The sequence below is a fragment of the Dama dama genome, chromosome 24 (assembly GCF_033118175.1).
Source record: "Dama dama isolate Ldn47 chromosome 24, ASM3311817v1, whole genome shotgun sequence".
NCBI classification, from domain to species: domain Eukaryota; kingdom Metazoa; phylum Chordata; class Mammalia; order Artiodactyla; family Cervidae; genus Dama; species Dama dama.
This window is the reverse complement of record NC_083704.1, coordinates 64,462,355-64,481,201: the sequence shown is the minus strand read 5'-3', so window position 1 is coordinate 64,481,201 and position 18,847 is coordinate 64,462,355. Positions and strand designations below refer to the sequence as shown.

At 57.0% G+C, this 18,847-nt stretch overlaps 1 protein-coding gene across 3 annotated transcripts in view; it reads right to left on the bottom strand.

The window, feature by feature from the left end:
* ZXDC (ZXD family zinc finger C) overlaps positions 1-15,382 on the bottom strand; it is a 31,471-nt gene extending 16,089 nt beyond the window's left edge. For all 3 annotated transcript variants that reach the window (XM_061129058.1, XM_061129057.1, XM_061129056.1), the window contains exons 1-7: positions 14,527-15,382; positions 12,191-12,343; positions 12,028-12,106; positions 11,133-11,263; positions 6,472-6,642; positions 2,988-3,634; positions 1,596-1,680 (exon numbers count right to left, since the gene is read on the bottom strand). In XM_061129058.1, coding sequence (XP_060985041.1) covers positions 1,596-1,680; positions 2,988-3,634; positions 6,472-6,642; positions 11,133-11,263; positions 12,028-12,106; positions 12,191-12,343; positions 14,527-15,382 — 2,122 coding nt within the window. The remainder of the gene's footprint in view (positions 1-1,595; positions 1,681-2,987; positions 3,635-6,471; positions 6,643-11,132; positions 11,264-12,027; positions 12,107-12,190; positions 12,344-14,526) is intronic.
* Between the last annotated feature and the right edge of the window lie 3,465 nt (positions 15,383-18,847).

Sequence of the window (18,847 nt, the reverse complement as noted above, 5' to 3'; positions counted from 1 at the left end):
CCCGGGGGGACCCCCTTCTCCTCTCTCACCCGGGCCCCCTTCTCCTCTCTCACCCGGGCCCCCTTCTCCTCTCTCACCCGGGGCCCCTCTCCCATGCACAGAACACCAGCGCCATCAGTGGACCATGGCCCAGCCCTTCCCCAGCCATGCAGAGATGAATGATCTTGGGACAGGTCCACACTGGGGAGGGGAGGCGAGGTGACATGTCGGGCACCATGGCCAGGGACAAAGCATAGGGAAGCGTGTTTCTACTCGTCTGCAAAAATCAAGGCTCTGGGGAAACACATGGCTGGCCCGAGGGCTCTGGAAAAGGGACAGTGGGCCCATACTTAAGCTTCCCCCTCTGCTGGCTGTCTCGGGCCTCGAGCTGCGGGTGGGGGTGGGAGCCTTCACACTCAAGGAGAAGCGCCCCCTGTCTCACATGAGAAGCCTGGATGCTTGGCAGGCTCCAGACTTCTACTTCCCTTGAAAGCCAATACAGTGCTTCAATCACCGAGCAGGTAAACATACCCAACCACCCCCGGAGGACACAGACAAGCCAGCAGGCTCCTTATCCTGAACATGGATAAATTTGGGGACATTACTGCTGACCCTCCTGTGTGAGCAGAAATCTGCTAGCTGAAAGTGAGTGAGGGGGGACATCAGCATCTTCTGAAGCCCTGGGGAAGCGGCAGGCCCAGAGCCCAGGCCTCAGGGGCCGGATGGAGCCCCCGGCCTGACTCGCCAGGGCACAGCCTCCAGCTGGGTGACTGGAAACATGAGATACAGGGACCTGCACGCTGACAGTCCTGCCAACCAGCAGACACACCGCCCCAACTCTGCAAGTGTGCGCACACGCACACACACACACACACAGGGGAGAGACCAGGGCGAGGGAGGGGTGCACGAATGTCAAAGACCCGAAGCACAAGGCCTCCCCGGGCACCGTGAACACACAGATGTGCAAATATTCACGGCATTTACGACTGAAAACGGGACACAAGCGAGATGGCAACCTGAAAGCAAGGCCAGCTGGTAACCTCTAACCAAGTGATGACCCTGCCTGGTATGTTTCTAAATGTCTGGCTTCTAAAAAGTTAACGCTGAAGTATTAACAAAAACCACAACAAAGAAAGAAAACCGCCCTGCAGATGCCGCCCTGGCAGCTCTGTCTCTACGGGCCCCACCCCGTCTGTGCCCCCGCCACCCCGGGGCTCGGGGGCCAGGGGCCTCCTCCCCCGCGACAGTGAACACCGACCACACGCAGGCGCCATGGGGCAGGGTTTACGTGAAGAGAGCTGGCAGAGAAGAGCGTGCCATCATCATACGGAGAAGAGACGTACGGACGACAGAGCACCGCTGACCCCACACACCTCTTACACTTTTGAAACAAGCTGTGGTTAAATATCTCACGTGGTGCTTTTGGAGGAAGCCAGCGTCAGAGTCACAACGCAACAAGTGCGGCCGCCCCGGACAGACAGACAAGCTCGCAAACCAGCACGGGCCGTGCAGTCCCCTCAGTGTGTTTTAAAGACCCCACAAAGTGGCTGACACTTTAAAACCAGAAGCCCCCCGCCTGGGTTCCCGCGCGCCCCACCCAGCGCACGCAGCCTCACCAGCGCGGCTCCCGGGGCCTCTCTGCTTCTTCTCCTGGGCTCGCTGAACGGACTGGGAATCAGTTCTCGCTGAGCCTCCACCTTGCTGAATCCAAAAAAAAAAAAAGCATCATCAGTTGGGACCCGAACAGCAGGGGGCGACTGAGCACAGCGTGTTTCACGGTCAGAGGATCGAACGCCACGTCGGGTGACGGGCACCCAGTCAGAGCTGCGACGGGACTCTGATCCACAGAGGCAACGCTTATTCCTCCGGAGTCTAAAACGTGCGAAACACCTCACACGGAAACCAGCCTGTGAACCGAAGACCCCTCTGCTGCCTGAAACACAGAGCCCAAGTCCTGGTGATGACCCGAACCCCGCCCCGCAGCTTCGGGGCGGGCCTCCACCTCCCGGGGCTGCCCCAGGGGCCGTGAGGGGCCGGTCCGCGGGAGGGGCTGGGAGCCCCATGAGGACACGCCAACCCTCATCCCTGGGGGGCGCGGGCCTACCTGCGGCCCCCTCTCCGTGCGCCTTCCGGGCTCCCAGACGCCAGGCCAGCCCCAGGCACACAGCTAGCGAGAAAACGGACAGGGTCGGGATCAGCCTCACGCGCCGCTGACCCTGGGCCTCGGCCACCGCTGCATCCCTCACGGTGGACGCTGACTCCATGGATTAGCTCTTCGTTAAATTGTGGCAAAGTAAGATTTAACTTTTTGAACATAAACATCACTATCGAATTTAACCTGCACCACAAAGAGAAGGCTACTTGACTGCTTCCACCTGAGGCTGAGGAAAAGCCTGTCCCAAGACTCTGGTTAAGTTACTCTAAGTTACAGTGAACACATGACCGACACGCGCGCAGCTGTAACACGTGAGCGTCAGGCCTCACAAGTGGAGAGGCCGTCATAACCCTCAGAGACAGAACTCCCAGACCACTCTCTTTTTCTCGTCAGTTCTAACTGGTAATTTTTCCTGGTTTTCACGTCCAACAATCTTTAGACACAGTTGAAGTCGCAATTCCTCTCTGTCAGAGTCCGTCTGAGGACCTGCTATTACATGATACACTCAAACACCAGGACATTTCAACATTATGAACATCCCAGCTTTTCTCAGGAAAAGATATGTTATCACCAAAATCATAGGACTCGAAAAGACCTTAGAAATCGTGTCAAAGCCCCTCATTTCAGAAATAACTGAGAACTGAAGGCTCGGACAAGTTAAGTGATTTGCTCAAGGTCATAAACACTAGTCCGTTCCAGATTCGAGACAGGAATTCGGGTTTCCAGACTTGTAGCCGGGGCGCCATGCTCTCTCAAGCCCCTAGGAAGCGTCTGCAGTAGAGGGTTAATCCAGGACACCGCACGATGGGGCAGGAGCCGAGCGAGAAGCTGGTGGCCCCAGGGCACCTCGTACCAGGTAGAAGCCGCCGGTCCCCGCCGCAAGCCTAGCGTCTCTCCGAGGACCGCTCTGCTCCAAGGGGCTGGACTCCGCAGGCCGCGACGCCCCTTCGCCAGGCTCCTGCTGCCAGCCAGGCTGGGCGCGGGGGGGCGAGTCTGGCTCCACCTTGATGGGCACCAGCGGCTCCGGAACACTGTTGGCTCCCTGGGGGCCGCTTGGGGTCAGAGCCTGGGGGTCCTGACCCAAGTTCTTCACAGGCACGGCCACCAGACAGCCCAGGGCCCCTGCGCCCATGGCCGGCATGTCGTCTGTGGCGAGGCTGCCCTGCTGGAAACCCACAGCTGCCGTCCCGAGGACGAGGGGGCTGTCCGGGCCAGGTGGGATGTCACCGTGGGCCACCAAGACCAGCGGGTCCATCGGCCCGAAGGAAGCCTGACCGGCAGGGAGGTCCCCTCCAAGAGAGGCGCCCACAGAAGTCACATCAATGGTCAGGATCCCAGCGCCCAGCGCCTCGTCAGGGGCCCCGGGGGCAGCACTGCCGTCAGCTGGCGGGTCGGAGAAAAGGACAGCCAGGTCCACGTGGCTGAACTCGCCCTGCCCGGGGCTGCCGGGGTCACTGCTGGGCATCAGCGTGCTCGGAGCCCCCAGCGGAGGGAAGAGATCTGAAAAGGAAGGAACACTGGTGACCACAGTGACCAGAGACGGGAGGGCCGTCTGCGCTTAAGACGTGGACGAGACACACCGAGGGAACATGGATGCCCCCCGCAGCCCCTGCTGGCCCCCGAGGGCACCATGCTCTGCAGGAAGGAGCCCTGCATGCGGGCTCAGAGCCTTGAGCCCCCGGGTCCTCCCCCGACCACTGATGCTCCCCAAGTAACAGCAAGAGAAGGTTTCACCCCGAGTCCTCCAGGCTCCGCACCCTTCACTCACGCGATCCCGCAGTGCCCGGGGAGACCGAGCCCCTCATGTACCATGAACCACCAACCTCAGGCCACGCTGACCCTGTGGCTTGGGGACCCTTCTGGGGTCGACTGTGTCAGGCCACCTCTCAGCCTGCTCTCTGCCTCTCCCGAGCTCATGGGGGGAGGACGGGGAGGACTGCGGGGCGAGCTGGCAGGCCGGGCTGCAGAGACGCACAGCAGGCCCTGCACGCTGAGCCCAGGCCACGGCCCCCTGGACAGAGTGGCTCCCAACGGGCTTGGAGAGCCGCCCTGTTTCCAGATGACCCCGCCCCACAGCAGGCACAGGCCCGGCCCCCAAGTGGCCTCCCCTGACCACAGCGGCACCCGCGCCCAGCACTCGAGTAACTGCTCCTCAGTGAAGGAACACCAGCCGTGAGGTCACCCTTGGGGGAAGGGACGATGGCGACATTAAAGGATGTCATTGAACGTTCATGCTGGAGTTCAGATGCAAGAACACCCATCATCCCAAATCCTGGCGAGTGCTCGCCAGGCATCAAGCCACCAGGAAGACGGGAGCATGAGAATCTGGTGGAGGAGCCAGCGGGTCTGCGACAGGCCTCTCCTGCAGCGGCCAGCACCCCTCAACCTGGAGCGAACCCCAAGCTCACACTGCCCCGTGGACACCGCAGCAGAGCAGCTACGAGGTTCCACTGGGGACCCAGGGAGGAAAGCTGCCACAGACGCCGTCCCCAAGCAAGCGAAGGACAGTCAGTCACGCAGAGAGCCTCTGCCCGCGGCTGTGCTGCTATGGAGCTTGGACGCTGGGCCTGCCCACTGGGGCCTCAACCACCATTCAGCACCAGGGAACATTCTGGAGAGACGGCAGGGGCTCTTTGAAGACGGTAAAAACGGAAACACGTCTCTTCCCCAAAACTTTCCAGTTTCCTAGACAACCTTGCTGATTCAGCTCCCTATGAAAAGATCAAGAATGATAATATGGTTTTTCCAGTAGTCATGTATGGATGTATAAAGCTAGACTATTAAGAAAGCTGAACGCCAAAGAACTGACGCTTTTGAACTGTGGTGTTAGAGAAGACTCGTGAGAGTCCCTTGGACTGCAAGGAGATCCAACAAGTCCATCCTAAAGGAGACCAGTCCTGAATATTCATTGGAAGGACTGATATTGAAGCTGAAACTCCAATACTTTGGCCACCTGATACAAAGAGCTGACTCATTGGAAAAGACCCTGATGCTGGGAAAGATTGAAGGCAGGAGAAGAAGGGGACAACAGAAGTTGAGATGGCTGGATGGCATCACCGACTCAATGGACGTGAGTTTGGGTGGGCTCCAGGAGTTACTGATGGACAGGCAGGCCTGGTGTGCTGCGGTTCATGGGGTTGCAAAGAGTTGGACACAAGTGAGCGACTGAACTGCACTGAACTGAACTGAATCTAGGCAAACATCAAGAAACACCAACTTGCTCATAAATTTCCTTAGCCTTTTGCTAATTCCATAAGAGTTTACTGGAGACCTGCCACGTGCGAGAGCCAGATGTTCACAACCCGTACACAAACACTAACACCGACCACGTGAAGGCAACCAGCTCCCTCCACGCCAGCACTGCCCTGCCCCATCTCCACCCAGTGTGACTCCACCCAGGACCAGCGTGAGGGGACCCAACCCCTCCAGGGCCAGGCAGGGTTCCTCCACGACAGACACACACTCCCCAGCACCTACAGTCACGTCGAGCCGTGAGTCCCTGCCCACCCACAACAGACTTCCTCACCTACCCGACAAGAGACTGCGTCACGTCACAGACCCAGGACGTCCACGCCCGACACAAGACCGCGTCACGTCACAGACGTGGACAGTCCCAGTCCCCTTCCCTACATCCCAGCTCCCCTCCCAAGAGCGCAGAGCAGGCGGCGGCTGTGCCCGAGGTGGGCAGGTGGCCCAGGAGCACAGAGCGGGCGGCGGCTGTGCCCGAGGAGGGCAGGCGGCCCTGAACAGAGTCCAGCAGCAGCTGCGCAGGTGGCCGCAGCAGGGATTCCACCCTCGAGGCGCTGCAGGAGGAGCATGGCCGCCAGGCTCCGGGGAGCGGCCGCCGCCCAACCACCCAGCTCCGGGGAGCGGCCGCCGCCCGACCACCCAGCCCCTGCACGCCACACCCGTGGGCCAGGCTCACGGCTGGAAAGCCAGGCTGCCAAGTGCCCAGCGCCCAGGGGTCAGGACGGCAAGCGCCGTGTGCAGAGTCACTGCAGGACTCATCGCAGTTTGCGCTCTGCCCCTGCGCTCTTCCAGAAACAGTCTGTTCTGTCTCCACGACTGTCCCGGGCAGGGCTGGACAAGAGAAGCTGGAGGGGACAGGGGCGGTGGAGAAGCAGCTCGGCACACAGGATGAGGTCAAGGCAAGCTTCAGGAGCCCTGACTGCCCAGGCCAGGCAGGGGAAGCCCCTGAGGCTGGGCGGGCGAGAGGGTCAAGGCAACACGGGCAGACGCGGGGCCGCGGGCATGGCAGCCACAGGCCCCGGGCTGGGCATCCAGGGCGCAGCGAGCGGCCGCACCCAGCACGCGCCCTCGGGCCGCCGGGGGCCCACCTGGGTGCCGGCGGTGCTGCCTGAGCACGTGGGCCTTCATGCTGTGCTTGGAGGCAAAGAGCCGGTCACAGCTGGACACCGGACACCTGCTCTTCGGGGCAGCCACGTCCTGCAGGTGCTTCTTGGAATGGATGTAGAGGCTGCTCCTCGCCGAGAACCTGGCACGGCACCCTGGGGAGAGAGGACAGCTGCGTGAGGCACCAGGGCCCCCGCCCCGGGCCGCACCCCAAGACGCCGGGGGCCGCACCAGGGCCAACAGGAGCAAGAGCAGTGCTCGCGGGAAACGCGTGCGGAGTCAGGCAGCGGGACACAGGCCCCCTCAGGGCAACCAAGACCGTGGGCGCCTCTGACGGCCAGACAGTCACCGCCTGCCGGGGAGTTCTGAGTCACCCTCCCTGCTCTGTCACCTGAAGGTGACAAACACCACACCTTCAGAGGTCCAGTTACTTGATCTGCACACTCTCTCCACGGAAGAAATTTCAATTCCCTGGAAGACTGCAGAAGGCATCTGGAAGAGCTCTTTGCTCAAAAAGATAAAAAATGAGCAATCCAAATCTAACAACACACTAAAAGGGTCACACACTACAATCTAGTGGGATTCTTCCCAGTGATGCAAGGGTTTTCAGGATCCACACATCAATCAGTGTGACACACCACACCAACAAGTGGAAGAATAAAACCTGTATGATTATCTCAATGATGCAGAAAGAGCTTCTGACAAATTCAACATCCATTTACGATAAACACTTCAGAAGGTGGGCACAGATGGGACATACCTCAACATAATAAAGACCATACATAACAAACCTTCACTTCACACCACAAACTAATATCACACTCAACAGTGAAAAGCTGAGAGCATTTCCTCTAAGATCAGGAACTAGACAAGGATGTTCACCCTTGCCACTTTTATTCAGTACAGTTTTGCAAGTCCTAGCTAAGGCCATGAGAAGAAAAAGAACCAAAGAGAATTGAAAACTGGAAAAGAAGAATGTAAACTGTCACTGTTTGCAGATGACACGATACTATACACAGAAGATCCTAAAGATGCCACCAGAAAACTGCTAGAGCTCACCAGGGAATCTGGTGAAGTTGCAGGTTGAAAAATTAATGCACAGCAACCTGGTGCATTTCTATAAACTAACATCAAGAGATCAGAAAGGGAAATTCAAGAAACAATTCCATTTATCAACATATTAGAAAAAATAAACTATGCAGGAATAAACCTACCTAAGGAGACGAAAGACACGCATTCCAAAAACTGTAAGACGCTGGTGGAAGCAAAGATACAAACAGATATACCACGTCCATGGAGCAGAAAAATCAATACTGTCAAAAGGACAAAATACTACCGAAGGCAATCTACAGATTCAGTGCAATCCCTATCAAATCACCAACAACACTTTTCACAGAACTATAACCAAAAAAATTTTTTAACTTGTATGGAGACAAAAGACCCTGAATCCTCAAAACAATCCTGAGAAAGAAAAACAGCGCTGGAGGACTCCAGCTCCTTGACTCTGTGTGGATCACACCACAAAGCTACAGGCATCAAAACAGTATGGCACAGGCGCAGAAACAGAGATCATACGAACAGGATAGAACCTACAGGCATCAAAAGAGTATGGTGCAGGCGCAGAAACAGAGATCATATGAACAGGATACAAAGCCCAGAAATAAACCCACACACTAAACAGTCAAAGGAGACAAGACTACACAATGTCGCAAAGAAAGTCTCTTCAGCAAATGGTCCTGGGAAAACTGGACAGCTACACAGTAAAAGAAAAAAAGAAATTGGATCATTCTTTAACACCATAGACAAAGATAAGCTCCCAATGGATTAAAGACCAGACACTATACAACTCCTAGAGGAAAACAGACAACATCGTCTGAAATGAATTGCAGCAGTATCTTTTTCAATCCATCTCTCAGAATAATGGAAATTTAAAAATTTTTTTTTTAAAAAAAGGACCTAATTAAACTCAAAAGCTCCTGCATAGCAGAGGAAACCATGAAACAAAAAGACAACCCACAGAAAGGAAGAAAATATTTGCAAACGATGTAACTGACACGGGCTCAGTCTCCAAAATTTATAAACAGCTCTTGAGGCTTAGCATCATCAAAACAAAGAACCCAACCAGAAAATGGGCAGAAGACCTAAATGGACATTTCTCCAAGGACGACATATAGATGGACAAGAGGCACATGAAAAGATGCTCAATATCGCTAATTATCAGAGAAATGCAAATCAAAACTACAGTGAGGTACCACTTCACACCACTCAGAAGGGCCATCATCAAAAAATCCACAAACAAGACTTTCCTGATGGTTCAGTGGTGAAGAAGCTGCCTGTCAATGCAGGAGAGGCAACTTCAATCGCTGGCCTGGGAAGATCCCACCCGTCTTAAGAGCAACTAAGGCCAAGCACGTGCCACGACTACTGAGCCTGTGCCCCAGTGCCCGGGAGCCGCACACGCTGAAGGCTGCGCACCACAGCGAGAGAAGCCACCGCCCCCCGCAGCGGAGGAGCAGCCCCTGCTCGCAGCAACTAGAGAAAAGCCCGCAGGGCAACCAAGGCCCCGCCCAGGCGCACCAAACCCATACACAGTAAACGCAGGCAGACGCGCAGGGAACAGAGCCTCCCACACTGCCGGCGGGAATGTCAGCTAGTACAGCTGACAGTGTGGGGTCCTTCAGGAACTGAAGAGAGAGCCACCCTACGACCGTGCAACCCCACTCATGAGCACACATCCGGGGAAAACACGATCCAAAAGGATACATGCACCGCAGTGTTCACCACAGCACTGTCTGCAAGGGCCAGGATGTGCAGGTGAGCTGTCCATCGACAGAGGAAGAGACAAGGGAGATGTGGGACATGCCTAGCATGGAATACTACGTACCCACTAAACATGATGAAGAGAGGCCACTTGCAGCAGCGTGGAGGACCTAGAGATTCTCCTGCCGAGTAAAGGAAGAGGAGGAGAAATATCATACGACACCCCTCATATATGGGGTCTGAAAAAGAAATGGTACACACTCACCCACTCACAGAACAGAAACAGACTCACAGGCTGGGAGAACAAGCTCATGGGTGCTGGGGAGGACGGCAGGAGGGGGTGGAGTGCCCCGTGCACACGCTGCGTGTTTCGCACACGGGGCCCCACTCAGGGCCACGGGGCCGCCTGGGGGTGCTGGGGGCGTGCTGGGGGGTGCTGGGGAGAAGGGGTGTGTGTGCGCTCGGCCGGTCCCTTCGTCATCTACCTGAAACTCTCACAACACGGCCAAGGACTTATTAGGGGGACTCCAAGATAAAATGAAAAGTTAAAGAAAAAGAACAGGGGGCACAAGGTAATGCTGGCCCGCTGATGGGACTGCCCCGCGAGAATGTAATTCTGATTCACAAGAGTTGCTGACACAAGCGATTTTCCAATGACCCACTGCTCCTTGGATCCAGTGGAAGATGTGAGTGCATTCAGAACCTGAATGAAGAATCGATGAGAATGTCTTCTATTTGACTGGTTTTTCTATGAGGCTACTGTAGAATGTGGAAAAGTGGGTTCCTCCAGTTTCTAAACAAAACGGAAAGAACTGTCCTAGCTGCATTTGTCTTGATGTTCTTGCTGCAAATGAACCAGGGAATGCGGCTGGAGGGGAATACAAGTGCTTCCCCAAACACTGTAAACGCCAGCAACCGTGCTCTTACTGGGCTACGAGACCTTGAAATAAATAATGCTATGCGGTGGGGGGAAAAAAGTTTGGGAATGATGGAATTATGATGCCAGCTGAAAAATGGCAGAAGGTAGTTGAACAAAACAGTGAGTAAGAAGTTCAATAGAGTTCTTCGTGAATGTGAGAGAAGTGTCTTTCATTTTTACTTAGAAGCTAAAGGAACCTTTGGGCCAGCCCAAAAGATCTCTTTAGCCCGGATTTCCTTGATGCCCAGCAGCACGCGCGCACGTCCACGTGTGTCAATGACCACCTCCTCCTGAGTGTCTCGCGTCATCTCTTCACAAAGACGTTCCCACACAGTCCTCAGGCTTCTACCCAGTCACCCCGCCCAAGGGAAAGGCAGCAACAATCTTCCGCAACACACTTCCCTGCAGACCCCAGCTCCCGCCCGCCCTCCCAGGGGGCCACGGTGCACACACACTGGGGCCGGGAGGAGCCCCGCCAGGCCCAGGCCCAGGCCGTCTTCAGCCCGCCAGCCACACTTCTGTCTCCAACCCCTCCCCGGCTCCTGGGAGCCACACTCCCAGCCCACGCCCCCAGCACCCCAAACGTTAGCTGTGTACCTGTGGCCTGCCCCCCAACTGGAGCCCTGCGGAGACACGGGTCTGTGTCTGGTTAGACCACCGGGGTACCTTCGCTACATTCCAGGAAACGCTCAGCCTCAAGTGGGTCTGTAGTGTCTCCTTTGAATGGAGCTTTCCCCACAGTATTACGCCAAATCCTTAAAACCATCAAACCAGCAGGGACTCGGCAGAGCCACAGCCCTGGGCCCGGGTCGAGCTGTCGGACTCCGGACCTGCCTTGCTAGCACTCTGCTCCCAAGACGCACGCCCCCGGCTAAGACCTGCCGAGCCACCCCACCCCTGGCCCACGTGGCACCTCAGACGTGTCCACCCACGGCGCCAGGCAGCCGTGGGGCCGCTCACACCCACCTTCCACGGGACAGGCGAAGGGCTTGGTGCCCAGGTGGGTGACGCTGTGGCCCTTCAGGTGCTCGGCCCGGGTGAACGACTTGCCGCAGCCCTCGACAGGGCAGGGGAACCGGCGGTCGTCATCATGCTTCCTGCGGGACAGACGGCAGCGAGGTGACCAGGCACGCCACCACCGCTCTGCAAGACGCACCCACCCATGAGCTCTCCATCACAGGGGAAACAACACATCTCAGAAAAGCCTGGATTTGGTCTCTAGCCCTCACGGGCAGAAGTCCTCCTTCCTGATGGAGCCGACCACAGTCAGACTTGGAGCTTCCACGCAGGGAGGAGCAGCCACCTCCCCGGTTCAGCCACCAGCCACCACACAGGCTGTCCCTGCAGCAGGGGACCTTGCCTGACACGCACATGGTCTTTCTCTGCACAGACATCCTCAGCCCCGGCTGGGCAAGGACAGAACACCTCCTAGCTCTCTGGGTCCCCAGGCAAAACAGGAGGACATGTGCTTCAGAGTCAGACCTGCTGAGAGGCCAAATGCAGGACAAAGGCCAAGCGCCAAAGGTCACCTGCACAAGGCCCAGTCCCTCAAGGGGTCACCACAACCACAGAAGTGATGATGGCACGAGGAAGGCTTAGTCTATAACCTTGAGTTTTCTAAAGATCAAGTTGCATGTTAAGCATACCAACTAAATTTAAAAACATGTAAACACAGAGAAAACTAAGTGATCGGATTCTGTGTGGTTTTCTTCTTATAAACTTTCTGAATTTTCCAAGTTACCCACACGTGTTTTTTATAACTTAAAGAAATCCACAGATTATCCCATCCACAGGCTTCTGCTACTAACCAATAACTCACTCGTTTTCAAAACGAAGAATTCAACCCAAATGTAAAGGTTACCTCTTGTGCCTCAAGAGCTTAGACATGCTGGTGAAGGTCCAGCCACAACTGTCAGAGTCACAGATAAAAGGTCTTTCACCTTAGGAAAGAAAAACCATGCCTCGTGATTACAAGCGGGAACTGTGTGGATGGTGGGCGGGGCCGCACAGCCCCGGCTCGTTACCTGTGTGGCTCCTCAGGTGGATTTTCAGGCGACAGGCTTTGTCGTACTGTTTGCTGCATCCAGGGAACGAGCAGGAGAAAAGTTCTTGTTCCCGGAAGTGGGCCCGGTTGTGGGAAAACAGAGCACTCACGGTGATAAACGTCTTCTCACAGCCTGAGCAGAGAGACACAGAGCCTGCTCACCGGTGGGGCAGAAGGCACATCACAGAGCTGACCAGTCACCGCCCGGGCGCCGGGGCAGGTGGCGAGGAGGACGACTCGGGCGGGGGCCCCCCTGGAGGCTGAAGTCGGGGCGGCTCGGGGCAGCTCACAGGCCACCCGCCCCACACAGCCATCAGCTCCCGGTTCAGCACGACAGACCCTCCAGGTGCGCTGGGAACTCAACGACCAGTAAACCCAACAAGATGAACCAGATGCTAAGGAACCAGATTCTGTCTGGTCGGGCTAAGCCTGAAAGGGCTGCCAGCTACTGCAGTAACACCTGAGGTCCCCCCACCTGTGGAGTCAGGCACACCCCACCCCTGTGCATGTCCTCCCGGAGGCAGACCAGCCCCTGCCGCCAGCTCCTCCTTGCTCTGGCCCATCTCCTCGGGGTTTCCTGCTCTGTCACGAGTCACCGAGCTCATCTGTGCTTAGATGGCCTTTTCCCACCTGCATCTTCAACCAGGCTGACCCATGGGACTTCGAACATGACTAAGCTCTCCTCTGGGGAGAGCTAGAAGCCATCAGCTCCTTCCCTGCTGGCTCCCTGGTAAAGAATCCACCTGCAATGCAGGAGACCTGGGTTTGAGCCCTGGATCAGGAAGATCCCCTGGAGAAGGAAACGGCAACCCACTCCAGTATTCCTGCCTGGGAAATCCCATGGACAGAGGAGCCTGGCGGAAGAAGCAGGCTGTCGATGGAGAAGCAAAGCTGGACGCAACTTAGCTACTAAACCACCAGCTCTCCTTCGACAGAAAAGGTCAGTGCTCACACCAGGCACAACACACGAGGCTGCAAGATGCCGGTGAGCAGTGGATGCTGCGGCCCCTCCCAAGCCCTCCCGGGGCCTCCACGGGGCGCAGAGCCCGGCACCCCTCCTCTCGGCCACGACACTCAGCGGGGAAACGCTCATCTCCCCAAATGCACCCCCCCTCCTCCCGCACACATCCGTCTCTCCCCCGAGCCCCGGCCAAGCCTCACTTCAGGCTACAGTGTCATTGCCCCCTCGGTCAGGTACACATCTGAACAAGCAAAGTCAGCGTCTGCCTCAGCAAGACGCACCCTCCCCCGACCGACAGAGAAGCCGCAGGACCCAGCGCCTCAATCCTCCCCAGCTGGAGCCGCCCCAGCGACCCATGGCCTCCACCTGGGTCAGCCCTCAGGCCCCTGAGGTCTGGAACATCCCACTGGTCCCTCTCCTCCTTCCGCCCACCCACCCGGGACAGACACCTCACAGATCATTCACTTCAAAACCCAGGGTGACCCCGTGCCCAAAGCAGGTGGATCCCAGATCCTGCTAGCACTGTGCTCGGATGGACGCCCTCTGAGCTTTTCACTAGAGTGCGGGACAGAGAGAGAGTGCCCTCCAGCCATGCTCTCCACGGAGACGGGGTGCACAGGACCGGCCAGGGCGCTCGGGAAGATCAGAGAGAACTCCCTAACATCTGACTTTTCTTCCGCCCTTTCAAAATCCCTCATTCCTGTACACTTCCATAACCTGGACACTATGCGGAGCGCATTCCCGGTCCACAACTCATCAACCGATCGCGGGGCGCACACTCCAGCTTCTCTTTTAAGGAAGTCCCTCCAGAAGCCTCCCCCTTGCCCGCATTCCCTGCCTTGGCTCCGCAGCCCGGCCCGGGCCCCCAGCCCCTCCTTCGCAGGCACACGCCCTCCGCAGCTGGAGCCGCCTATCCGGGTGGAGAGTCCACCGGCACTCACCCACCGGACCCACCTCGCCGGGAGTCTCCATCTGAAGATGAAGACGAGTTTCAGAACTTCACACAACCATGAAGTCCAAACGAAACAAAGGTTTTAACGGCATAAAAGGCGGAGGCGCCGCAGTGGGCGATGATCCCCTGGGGCGCCCTAATTTCTCGCGCGGGCTGCGCGGGCGACCCAGAGTTCCTGCAGCTAGGGGCGCGCGCCCGCAAGCCGGACTGAGCGTTTCCCAGTAACCAGACCTGCCTCCGGCTCCGTCGGTGGGAAGACGCCTTGCGGTCTCGCTCATCGGACACACCCGGGGGAGGGCTCCGAGATTCCCCGAGCTACTTCGCGGCCAAGCGGGGTCCGGGAGCCGCCGGGCTCCCCGGAGCGGGGGGAGAGGAGACACCGCGCCCCGCCCGCGCCGCTCACCGGGAAAGTCGCACTTGTAGGGCCTCTCGGGCTCGAAGTGGCTGCGCTGGTGCGAGCTGAGCTTGGCGTGCGTGGGGAAGCGCTCGGCACACACCTCGCACTTGAACAGGCTCTCCTGCTCGTGCGCCCTCATGTGCGCCTTGAGGTTGTACACGGTGGTGAACTTCTTGCCGCAGCCGCCCACTGGGCAACCGAACGGCCGCAGCTTGTCGTGCGACTGCAGGTGCCGCTTGAGCTTGTAGGACGTGGTGAAGGCCCAGCCGCAGCCGTCCAGCGGGCACTTGAAGGGCCGCCGGCCCTGGCCGCTGCCGTGCGTGAGCAGGTGCACCTGGAGCTGGTGTTTCTTGGCGAAGGCGAGCGCGCACTGCGGCTCGGGGCATCGGTAGCCGGGGCGTGCGGGTGCGCGGCGGGCCTCAGCCGGGCTGCCGGCCTCTTGGCCGGGCGGCGGGCCCCGAGACGGCGCGGCCAGCGCAAGGACGCCGCGCTCCAGGCGCACCAGCAGGTCCTGGGGGCCGGCGGACCCGGGGCCCCCGAGGGGCGCGGTGCCGGGGGCCTGCGCGGCGCGGCCGGCCGGGTTCGAGGCGGCTCGGGGCTCGGGCTCCGGCTCCTGCCGCCCCGGGGCCGCGGCAGCGCCGCGCGCCACGTCCAGCAGCATCACAAGAGAGTCGCCGCCGGCGACGGCCGGCGGCCCGGCCTCCGCGCAGCGCGGGTCCCGCGCGCCGCCCTCTGGCTCCCTCAGCAGCAGCAGGCGGCGGCGCGCGGGGCCCGGGGCTCTGTGGGGCCGGGCGGGGCCACCGCCGAGTTGGGGCCCGAGCGCGTCCGGGGCCGCGGCAGCAAGCAGCGCCGGCGCGTCCATTTTGGGCCGCGGCGCGTCCAGCCACCGCCTCGCCGGAAGCACCGCCCCGCACGCACGCCCGCCGAGCGCGACGCAGACTGGCCGCCGAGCGCGACGCCGTGCGCGACGCCGTGCGCGATGCCGGCTGGTCAGCGCCCAATCGCGCGGCGGAGCGCCCCAGGCGCGCATGCGCGGGAGTCGCCCAGGGCCCGCCGGGCGCGTGACGTCACGTGGGGGCGGAGCCTGCTTGGAGGGGCGGAGCCGTCCGGCGGCCACTCGCTGCGGTCTTGCCGCCTGGCTCGGCGTCCCACCCGCGCGTCTAGGGCGATGACCCCGCGGCCGCCGCGCTCCCTACCCGAGCGGCCCCGCCGGCTCTCTCTCCCCTCGCCGGACGTCCCGCCGCCGCTCCACCGCCCCCCGCTCCTGCGGGATCCACGCAGGGTCTGTGTCCACGGCGCCCTGGTGTTCTTCGTCCCTTTTCCTGTGCGGCCCGTAAGGACAGAGACCCTGGGGAGCCCTCCACAGTTGAGCCCCGAGGCCAGCACTGGAGACTCCGCCAACGTGTGATGCGTTGATGACCGCTTTATTATTAAAAAGCACCTTAAGAATAAGGGACTTCGGGAGTTCCCGCGACTAGGACTCCATTCCCACAGCTGGTCAGGGACCTTAGATCCCCCAAAACCCCAAGGTGCAGCACCCCCCCCCAAAAAAGTACATCAACAATATTGGAAAGAATAGGAAACACACCTACATATACTTTTGAACTGTGGTGTTGGAGAAGATTCTTGAGAGTCCCTTGTACTGCAAGGAGATCCAACCAGTCCATCCTAAGGGAAATCAGTCCTGAATATTTATTGGAAGGACTGATGCTGAAGCTGAAACTCCAATCCTTTGGCCACCTGATGAGTGACTCACCTGAAAAGACCCTGATGCTGGGAAAGATTTAAGGTGGGAGGAGAAGGGGACAACAGAGGATGAGATGGTTGGATGGCATCACTGACTCGATGGACATGAGTTTGAGTAAGCTCTGGGAGTTGGTGAAGGACAGGGAAGCCTGGCGTGCTGCAGTCCACCGGGTCCACAAAGAGTCGGACACGACTGAGTGACTAAACTGAACTGAACCTACATATATATATATATGTTTGTGCCAAAAATAATTTTTTCCAAGAACATTCAATAAAGGCAACAGTCTTTTCAATAAATAATTCTGAAATCACCGAATAGTCACACACAGCAGAGAGGGTTTGGACCTCTGCCTGGTACCAGACACAAAAAGGAACTCAAAGTGGATCCCAGGTCTAACCTAAGAGCTGTAACTATAAAATGGCTAGAAGAAAGCATAACTGTAGATCTCTGTGACCTTGGATGAGGGAATGGCTTCTCAGATGTGAAACCAAAAGCCCAAAGAAGGAAACTGGGCTTCGTGAAAGTTAAAAAATTTGAGTCAAAGAACAGGAACAAAAAAGTGAAAAGATAATCCATAATATGGGAGGAAATTTGCAAATTGTGTATCTGGTGGGGATCTACTATCCAGAACATATTTTTAAAAATTTGTAAGTCAATCACAAAGACAACCCAATTTAAAAATACACACAGGATCTTAATAAACATTTTTCCAAATAAGAACTAGCCAATACACCCATGAAAAGAAGCTCAATTTCATTAGTCATCAGGGAAATGCAACTCAGAACCACAATGAGATACCACTTCACACCTACTAGGATAGTTACAATTTTTTAAACAGAGAACAAGTGTTGGTGAGGGTGTGGAAAAATTGGAACCCTCATATATTTCTGGTGAGAATGTTGCTGTGTAAAAAAGGTTGGCAGTTCCTCAAAAAGTTAAAGACAGAATTTCCTTGTGTGCTAACTCACTTCAGTAGTGTCCGACTCTTTGCAACCCTATGGAGCGCAGCCCACCAGGCTCCTCTGCCCGTGAAATTCTCCAGTCAAGAATACTGGAGTGGTTGCCATGCTCTCCTCCAGGGGATCTTCCTGACCCTGGACTCGATCCCATGTCTCTTACATCTCCTGCTTTGGCAGGCGGGTTCTTTACCACTAGCACCACCTGGGAAGAATTTCCTTATAACCCTGCAATTCCACTCCCAGGCATACATCCAAGACAAGTGAAAATCCATCCACAGAGAAACTTATATGTGAACGTTCACAGTAGCATACTGCTACAATTAAAAAATGGAAACAGGTAAGTGTTCATGAACAGACAAAGGGGTAAACAAGATATGGCCTATCCGTAAAAAGGAATATTATTTAGCCATAAAAAGGGGTGAAGTACTGATACACGCTACAACACAGATGAACGCTGAAAACACACCAAGGGAAAGAAGCCAGACCCCCAAAACCACGTACTGTGTGATTCCATTCATATGAAATGACCAGAATAGGTGGACTTTTTGGCCAACTCAAGAAAATGTGATTATGGATTCAACAGATTGTTCAATATTAAAAAAGAGGGAAATGTTGACACATGGGACAACGTGGATGAACACTGAGGATATTGTGCCAAGTGAAATGCTGGCAGCCCCTCTCCCCTCCATGGAGGTCGGCGTAGAAAACTCAAAGTTCACCCCTCCGGTCATGAGGCGGCCTGCCCCCCAGTAAGAAATAGGCAGCTCCTGTCCAGGAATCAACAGCAAACACACTATGGCCTGCCGCACCGTAGAGACCGATGGCGTGTGTGTGAGCTAAGTCATTGAGTCGTGTCCGACTCTCTGCGGCCCCGTGGACTGTAGCCCACCAGGCTCCTCTGTCCATGGAACTCTCCAGGCAAGAATACTGGAGTGGGTTGCCATTTCCTCTTCCAGGGGATCTTCCTGACCCAGGGATCAGACCCATGTCACATCTGTCTCCTGCACTGGCAGGCAGCTTCTTTACCACTCGCACGCCCTGGGAAGTCCCAGAGGCTGGTGGGGACTGTGGCAAGTTGGATAAAACAAGCCCAGGCCCCAGAGCCCTCCAGGTGATGACTGAGCAGGGGCGGCGAGCGCACGCTGTCACCTAAACTCAACTTTAAGTAACTCAAGTCTGGATTTTTAAGTGGAATTTCCCAATTATTAAAAATTGGTGACAAAGTCAAATTTTAAAGGTGTGGGGGGCAAACAAAACGCAACCCCAAGTCAAGTCTGGCCCCAGACCCAGGATAGGGGTCCCCTCTGGAAAGCCCAGGGCAACAGCGCAGAGCCCTCCTGCCCTGGCCTGGGCTGGCCAGCAGGGAAAGTCTGTCCCCGGGCAGTCCTAGGCGCCGGGGAGCAGAGGCCACCAGCAAGGGCCCTGAGGCTTCTGCAGTTCTCAAGGCAGCCAGGCCCACTCCCACCAGGGCCAGTTGGTTCCTATCTTCATTGTTTCGATGAACACATTTCTGAGTGAACGACGCTCCCCTGCTTTCTTACAGAAGGCTGGCAGAAGGTGGATGCAAGTTGTGGGGAGTGGAATCTAAGCTAGTGGTTTTTAGTGCTTTCCTAACTGTGGT